The following is a 9,619-nucleotide window of genomic DNA, read 5'->3' on the forward strand; positions in this document are numbered from 1 at the left end:
TGCCATCTTGTATACTCTCCCTAAATACCTATTGTTTTTCCATTTGAAGCATCACCTATTTTGACTAAAGTTGTCATTGTCATTAAACTTTTTACCTTACAAAACCCATATCTAGGGCTGTAAACCTAAATTCCTATCCACTCCTCAGTCTTTTAAGTGTTTCGTACCACACAAGTTAATCCAACCAGTGTTAACATCATCCCGTTAAACGTGTTGAGACATGCCTATGCTTACAATCAACTATATTTACTTATATTTCCTTCCTACCAGCTTCTCTTTGTCAACTATCAAACTATCATCCCTAATACTTTTCCCAACTACAACTTGTTTTGGAAATCTTAATAAGTTTTAATTATTTTCCTTAGTTTTCTTGTAATTATTTATTTCTATTTCTTTCTTTTCATATAGTTTGATGTTATGTTTGCTTATGTTTTGTAAGTAGTTTCTTCTCACCACTTAGATTGGACATACATTCTTGAGCTTCATATGATAGGTAGTGATACTTCATCATTTTCATCACGTACTTTAAAAAGAGTCTCATTATTCTTTTTCTTTACATGCAATAAATATTGAGGACAATGTTTAGTTCAAGTGTGGGGTAGTGATATCTAGTTTTTAGGATTTTTGAGTGTTATGTTTGTTTTGTGAGTTTAGTGATGAAATGTTATTGTATTTGAAAAAGAAACATATTTTTTTTTAGGTTTTTATACGTTTGCATGGTGCTTAGTATGCAATAATGAATTTTATAATGACTTGATTAGTATAAAGCACGACTTACTTTTTTATGTTGTGTTGAATGCCATTGGTGTATTGGTTGTTGATTTAATTAGAGTCAAAGATGAAATAGTTATCGACGTTATTTTAATAGATAGGTTATGAATGTTTAGTGAAATGGAAAAAATGATTACACAATTGTACATTCCATGTGAGAATTAGTTAATTTGGATTGTTGTTTAAATGATAGACTCTATGTATGCTTTAAGTTCTAAAATTTGATAACTATAGATGATTGAAGCTTGTGGTTAATTTGAATAATGAATGGGAATGACTTGGGCATTTTTTCTACCTAGTTATATATTTATCCCTAGTACCTTGGTTTGAGCCAATTTGAGACATTTTTCTTTGCTAACCTAATTTTATTTGAATCTTTAGCCTAAACTGAGCCAGAATGCTCAGTCTATCTTATTCCTTTCAAATAGCATAAGCACTAGTTGTACTGGTCATTGGATGTTGAACTATACATGCCAAGGTATTTGGTAGATACACTTTAGAGATAGAGGTAAGGGAAAACTAAATATGATTTAATTTCTCAGAAAAATATGTTTAAAGTAAAAGAAAAATAAAGAAAAGATAGAAAAAGAAGATTTACTCGCAAACAAAATGAAAGGAAAAGAAAATGAAGTAAATTCGAAATGAAAAATGAAAAAAAAAAGTAAAATAAAAGAGTACAAAACCTTTGAAAATACATAGCAAAAGTGTTTTAGAACCATGTTTAGTTTTCAAAAATTAGGAGATAAGGGTTAAGAGGGATAAATGGAGTTGAATATGGTCAAGTGCTTATTCTTGGGGAAGAAAGTGATTGGCATGATGTGTTCAGCCAATCATAAGGCAATTTAGTGCTTTTCTTAGCCATTTTTAGTCTTCATTTATCTTATCCTAGGGCTATGTCATAGTGCTTTGTATAGAATTAAGACAAGGTTTCACTACCTTACATCCTTAAATTTTCAAATCTATGAGTTAACATATTAAGTTTGGATTGCTTTACAATATTTTTCCTTTTATGAGAAATTTTGAGAATAATCCAAGCTTCTATTACACTTACACATGAAAATATGCATGAAGCCTAAAGGGTTGACTCCACAAAAAATTGCATTAAAGGCCTTAGAGTTTGCATTACCTAGATTTTCTTCATCATTAGTCCAAGTTACTTCAAATTTAGGGGTCTTCACACTAGATTTATTAGTTGTTGATGGTTCTCAACCAATTAGAATTGTGCATCAAGCTTTTTCATCCATATGCTTGATCAAAGCCCTCATCTTTGCATTCTAATAAGCATAATTAGTGTCATCCTACATAGAAGGTCTCGACACTAGTAATTTTTCCATCTTAATTGCAAATCAATAATAGGATTTCCACTTAGTAAATCAAGTGTCTAGCCCTAATAACAATTTATAAAACTGTTGAATTTGCCTTTCAAATTTTCATTCATTTACAACTAGGTAAACTGACTAACAATTATAAAATAAGAGATGAACACAAAAGTTTGGTTATGCAGCTTGAAAACTTCATATGTCTGCAGGGCCTATTCCAAAGAGTAATCCACTATAAATCAACAAGTACAAGATACGGTTTAAGTTCAACTCACTCACTAAGTTGTAACCTCACTTTTATGCTTCAGTTTAAATCACTTTTCCACTAAGTCTCTCCCTGAAAGCTTAGTAGTAAACTAATGAACATAATAGTTTACTTATACAAATATGCACCAAGAATAAGTTCTTTAATGAACAAGATAAGTTTTCTCTCTTTCATAGATAAAATAATGAACAAGCTTTTTTTAAATAGACAATATGTGGCTTGTTAATATACAATCAGTGTGAATCTTTAATTCCTCAAAACTAGTATTCAAATATGTCTTGAATAAGTAATACAATGTTAGAGATCTTCTCATTATACAATCCATTAGTAAACATATCTCTTCGGTAATGGGAACTTCAATCACATTGAAAGTCTTGATACATTATTTGCTTGACTTGATTTTTACATGATATATCTTCTATAATGGATTGCTAAAAATCCCCAAAGGTATATTCATTAAATAACTCCAAAAGTTTTGGTCAAAATATGTCAACCAAATATGGAAAATTACATGGCTTACTAGATGCTCATGGAATTACAATTGACGTTGCATAGAACTCTTATAACTAGGACCTAGCATCGCATATAACCCTTATAACTAGGGCTAACATAAACAAACCAAACTTATAGAGGACTCAAGTCCTATTAAGTTGTTGAAGCACTCTTGGACGAGCATTAGTCTAAAGGGATTCATTGTGGTTGTGTTCCATGATTCAATAAGGAAGTTAGTACATGCAAAACCATAAGGAATTCAAAAGAGTATAAATAAATAATAAAAGAGACAAAAAAAAAAGGAGGCTTGGTTGTGATAACATAATATCCAAAAGAAACTATAGGCCTCCAATCTTCATCTTGAATCAAAGGTAAAGAAAACAACAAAATATAAAATATTGTACATTAAGGGCTATAATATGTGAAGGATCTAGGCTAGCCACTAACTAAATTCCCTCCATTAACACTTGAGTTGTAAACGCCAAGAAAAACTTCAACTTAGACTAAAAAAAATCTTCAATCAACCAACTATTTGAGTTCTTTTCTAGAGGAGAATCTTGATTGAAGGATTGATAAAAAGGAGGGAGAAGAAGCGAACTTAGTTTCACAATTAAAGCCTAGGCTAAGAAAGGAGTGTCAAAAACTCAAGAAAGAGGAGAGAAGCACAGGTGAAGGCTAATCCTATTGGCAAATGAGTTGGATTAGGGGAAATCTTTGGTTATGAGGAGAAACATGTTCTCAGGTTGGGAGAGGCAGATTGGTGGGTAAGGTGTTTAGGGGGGGGTTAGAAAAGAAGAGAGATGGATAAGGAATTTATTCACTAGTGACATCCCATACAAGAAGAGAGGACAGAACGTCTCTCAACTGCTCGTAAGCCTAGAAAAGTTGAATCGTAATACATGTATAATTTTTTATTTGAGTTCTCTAATAATCACTTTTTAACAATCAAGATTTTCTCTAGAAGTTGTTTTAGTGATTAAGTTTTAACGGATTTTAAGTAAACTGATCAAATAGACAAATTCAAAGATTATTTTATTATTTTGACCTAGTATATAGTTTTGTTTGGGCTCAAGATTTGAATTTGGGATGACTTCAAAGTGGTCATCTCATCCATTATTTTCATTCGTTTATAAATTTAAGAGTTTACTTGAAAACATTTTTAAAAATTGATTTAATTATTAAGTATAATAATCAATTGCTTTTACCATTTTATTGTTAGATCATTAAATTAATAAATTTGTTATATTCTTTAATCTTTTCTATTAAAGAAAAGGAAAAGCAGTTGTAAGCTCTATATCAAAATGATTGCCATATAGGTGATTTGTAAATAAATTTATAATTAATTGTGGACATATATTTAGTTAAAAAAAGTTGATTCAATTTATACAAACAAACCATAAATTCAAATGAGTCGAGGTTGAACCCACTTCTAAAAATATGCAAGTGATAAATTAAAATTTCATCAACAATTTAACATCATTATGTTTACCTGTCAAATTAAATAAGCTATCCATGACAAAATTTAAAATTGTTGATGAATATATTTGATTATATATTAATTTAGTTAAAAATTATTTAATTTTGTTGATGAAGGATCGATTTTTCAAGAAAAATTTTTAAAATGTCGTCTTTAGGAACGTTGACCAAGTTTCTCAACAACGAAATATATTATTCTCTAAGGGAGATTTTGTCCCCCTCTATTAAAAGCCGCGTATGATTCATGGAGGAAAGTACCTTGGTCACGCCCTCAACAAATTAAAATAAACCAATTAAAAAGCATGTAATTTAATTTATAAATTAAATAATAACAAAAATAAGCCTAACACAAACCTAAACATGCACATAATTTGACTGGACAAACTTGAATGCAATTTTAAAAATCTTAACATAAACCTAACAATAAATAAACAAATAAACCCAAACAAGAACTATATTTATTCAAACTGAATTTATTTATAACCTAAATATGGACCGGCTAAATCTAAAATCAAATAACGTGCTACCAAATTCTAACTTCCAAGTAAAGCAATAGCCGCTTCTGTTAGTTGAAGAGTTCAACATCACATGAAGTGCATTATTATTATTATTATTATTATTATTATTATGTACAAGAAGCTTACTTCAACATTTAATTTATTTTAATGCAACACGACAAATATCAACTACTAATAAGAAATTATAAATATATATATATATATATATATATATATATATAAAATTTACCTTCATTTTCGGACAAAGATATGGGACAAATATTGGAGATATCTTTTAATCGAAAGTTCCTGTCTTATACATAAGATACAAGTCAACTATCTACTTTGGTTGGCGATAACATCAACAAGCTTAGACTCGTTCCTCCTTTGGGCTACGATTCTGGGGTAGATTCGAATATTTCGTAGCTACATTAAACTCTAATTGAGCATGATCGAATCTACAAAATAAAATAAAAAGTAAAGATCTCTTAACTTTTAATCTCTTAACTTTTACTTGATTATATAGTTATTGTAATTTTCATTAAATTTAAATAATAATATTTAAATTTATTAAATTAAATTATACTATTTTTAAAATTTTATATTGACAAACATAAATTTACATGTATAATGGTAAAATAATTTATGATTTTAATAAAATGTTAAAAAACACTCATTTTAATTAAAAAATTAAAGATTATTGTTTTAATAAATATTAAAATTTCAAAATTTAAAAATAAAAACTAAAAGTGTAAAATTGAAGAATTGAAATTATATCCACAAAAGTTTACTACATGAACAATAGAAAATTCAAAAGTGTAGATAATAAATTGATGGAATTAGAATAGAAAAAAATTAAAGTTACAGCTTATGAATAATATAGAGAATAATCACATATTTTCACCTTGAAAACATAACATAATTTGTAAAAAAATAAAATCTTCTAACAAACTAAAGACCTGATATATCATCGGTCGTTGCCGGAAACATATATATATATATATATATATATATATATATATATTATTTGTTTTCTTTTTACAGTTTAACTAACGCAAAGAAAATTGACGGCAAAAATCATTTAATTCTCACGGAAAAAAAAAAACCCAAAACTTGGAACTTGAAAGCTATGAATTCAGTTCTTCTTCTCATCTGACTGTAGAGGCAACAGTATGAGCCCACCATCTAAGGCTGTCTTTCATGTCAATCTCATTACCCAAATCAGGAACTCTCCAATTCATCAATGGGTTTGTTTTTCTTCTTTCTGAAACTTTCCAGGCTTCTGAAAGGTAAGGCCTTGAAACTTCATCATCATCATCATCATCTGCTTCTTGGGTATCTTCTTCTTGACTTTCTTTCCTTCTTAATCTTTGCAACCCTGGAATTATCTCAACCAACCTTGAATCCTTATTATCTTCCTCTGAGAAAACAAAGCCAAGATCCATAAACCCTTTTAGCTCTTCAAACTCCAACTCTGACAAGCTCTTACTCCTCCTACCTTTCTTTCTTCTCGTAATTCTCATATTACTACAAGTTTCTTTCAATTCTTCTTCTGCGATTTCTTTGCCTGAGATGGTTTTATGGAGATTTGGTGAGTGGAGAACTGAGTCTGGTGAGAAAGAATCATAAGAACTTACGAAGCTTGTTCTATTTAAGCTCAATTGATCACTCATGGATCTTGAATGGAGAGTACTTTGGGTGCGTTTAAGCTCTGGTTTTGATGAGTTCCCTTCAGTTTTGCGATCTGGGTTTGGCTCAAAGCTCGTAGATGTTGATTGAGATGTCTGTTTCTTCAAGATTTCCATCTCAAACCAACATGAATCGAAGAGATTCATTATCTCTTCGATTTCCATTAAAGTCACCTCAAAAGTAAACGAATGAAGATACTCTCCGGAAATTGTGAGGTTATGGTTTAATTCAGACCTTAAGCCTAATATAGACCCTGTATGTGACCATAATAGCCTTAAACATGTATATAAATAAGAAACAATTCAACTAACGAAATGGGTATTATGGTAACAATACATTGAATTTATATGTGTTCTGTCCGACTACGAGAGTGGATTGCTTTGTTCTCGAAGACAAAGTGATTCGGAGCCTGCGGACTTAACGTGGCTTTAAGAAGAAGCAAAGTCACAAAAGCCATGAATTATTGCGTGAGGTGAAACATATTATCGTACATCTTTTAGGGAATTTTATTTTTTCTTGCCCAGATAGGAATTTTTGTTATTTATTTAGAAGTAAATATATTATAGGAATTTTTGTTATTTATTTAGAAGTTAAATATATTTTAATAATTTATCTTGATTTTATATTTTAATAAAAAATTATATGCAAAGTGAGGAGTATGAGTCGATTTTAAGAAAATTAAAAATATAAGTCGAAAATTTGATTATTTAGAAAAATAGACTAATTTTTTTTAGATGTGACAAAAGCATCTCTTAGGAAAAATATTTTTGAAAAACACTTTTATAAAAACACTTTCTTTTGACACATCAGTTCTCCTAATCAAATGGTCACCTATTACTATTTTTATATTCCTATCTTAAGTATTATTTTTAATTTTATGTTGTTTCAAGGTTTTTTTGTTAATTTTTCATATTTAGTTAATATTTTAATTAATAAATATGTTATTTTCAAGTTATTTTATTTTTTATTTATTTTTAATTAATAAATTTTATTTTTTATATAATAAATATGTAATTATATAATAAAATATATTTAATATATTTCATTATATTCAAATTATTTTTATTTATATAAAAATAATAAAAATATTTTATATAATGAAACCATATTTTATATATACCATTATAAAATTAAATATATTTTCTTTTGAAGAGTATCAACAAATTTATTTATTTATTTATTTTCTTTTATATAATTTTATATGTCAAATATTTTTTCATCTATACTGTGAGTATGGTAAATTCTAATATTATAAAATCAAATAATTATTTCAAATATCATTATTATTTTATATGTAAAATATTTTAAATACTTATTCCAAATACCATTATTTTTATGTGTGAAATATTTCAATTAATTATTTCAAATATCACTATTATTATATGTGAAATATTTTAAATAATTAATTCACATACACACACAAAAATATATAATACTAAAATTTACCACACTCATAATATAGATTGAAAATAAATATTTAACATATAAAAATTTATTTACTAAAATAATTATATTTGAAATAATTAGTTGATTTTATGATTATATAATTTTATAATTTACCATACCTACAATGTAGGTGAAAAAACAATTATATTTAAAATATTTTACGTATAAAAATGATAATGATATTTGAAACAATTATTTGATTTTATAATATTAGAAATCGTTTGATACGAGTTTCAAGGCCCAATTTTAGGCCCATGAATGTGATGGGCTTACACTACCTCAAGACAATCAATAAGGTCAAAGGTCAAGCAAATTAAACCAAGATTTGATCAAAGCCAATATGTGAGGATGATCTTTTCAAGGAAAAGAGGAATGATGCATGCACGGAATGGGTGAAATGTATTAAGGTCAATTCAACCAAGTTGTCAATTTTCAAGCTGAAAAGATTATTCAACTTGTTATAAATTTTTGGATAGGATCAAAGAATTTCTAGATTAAGATGTCTTTATACCGTTCAAAGATCTATCTCTTAGCTTCGAAACACACTTTGAATCACTCAACTTTGAGTTCGGGAACTCAAGTTATGACTGTTTTAGTTAAAGACTATGCGAGCAATATTTCCGGACGAGATTATTATATAAGTTACGAGTTTCGAGATCTTAATTCGAGTTTAAATCATATTGGGTTTGGGTTTTAGGCTCAATCTTTATTATATATGAGCTTAATATTGTATTTACCAACTCTTATTATTTTATTATTTTTATTCTGAATTTTTTATAATTATTAAGTATTTTAAGTTATTTAGAAGTTTTATGTTAACAAGAAAGTTTAGTTTAAAATTACTTCTTCTTTAGGTTAATTAGAGTTCTAGCATACTTAATAGGTTTATTTAGATTTATTTAGCTAGTCTATATAAAGGCCTTTACATTGTACACAAAGAAGCAATTGATTATTATTCAATAACTTATCCTTTGAGTTAATAAATTCTCTTTGAGTTTTTCTTTTCAAGAATTTCTCTTGAGTATTTTTTTAAAAGAGTTTTAACAATCTTTTCAGATTGTGGGGATCATCTTCAAATTTTTTTCTTGCCAAGTTTTCTTCCTTGGAGGGGAAACTAGAGTCGCTTGAAGGGAGTTGTGGATTCTTCTTGTTTTCAAGACTTCTTAAGACTTTTATATGCCACGTTCTATCTTTTCCATCTATCTTCTTTATTATTTTAATATTTGATTTATTATTCTATTTTATTTATCTTAGTTATTTATTTTAATTGTTTTATCTGACTTGGATTCGACTGTGTTTCAAGATGTGTCAAAATCCAAGTTTCTTTCCGAACGTCTAAAGCTCTAAATCAAATCCGTAACTTGGACAAACTTTATGATCTTGTTTCGCACTCATTCGCTCTCATCCGTATAATTTGGTATTAGTTTCTTGGGCGTTTTTATTGTTCTTATTGTCTCATCCCAAAAATCGGGTTAGAAGAAATTGAGTTAGTGAAACCAAGAGTAGTTACGTTCTATTTTTAAGTTAAGGTTGTAGAAATTTTGTCAAGTAATTGATTTGTTTCAGTGGATAAGTGCTCTGGATATGTGGTTGAGGTATTGTGTTCAAATATCTATTTTTGGAATTTTAGTAATTTTTGTTCACATCCTTTCCTCTGTACATTT

General features: G+C 28.0%; 1 protein-coding gene across 1 annotated transcript; it reads right to left on the reverse strand.

Moving 5' to 3' along the window:
• Positions 1 to 5,968: 5,968 nt before the first annotated feature.
• LOC105774643 (uncharacterized) lies at positions 5,969 to 6,673 on the reverse strand. The gene has a single exon (XM_012597203.2). It carries the CDS (start codon positions 6,671 to 6,673, stop codon positions 5,969 to 5,971), a length of 705 nt encoding a protein of 234 aa, XP_012452657.1.
• Between the last annotated feature and the right edge of the window lie 2,946 nt (positions 6,674 to 9,619).

This window comes from Gossypium raimondii, chromosome 6, assembly GCF_025698545.1.
Source record: "Gossypium raimondii isolate GPD5lz chromosome 6, ASM2569854v1, whole genome shotgun sequence".
In the NCBI taxonomy this organism is placed as follows: Eukaryota; Viridiplantae; Streptophyta; class Magnoliopsida; order Malvales; family Malvaceae; genus Gossypium; species Gossypium raimondii.

Bases quoted from the DNA above. Each gene is read 5' to 3' on its own strand.
- LOC105774643 (XM_012597203.2), bottom strand. From the start codon at position 6,673: ATGGAAATCGAAGAGATAATGAATCTCTTCGATTCATGTTGGTTTGAG.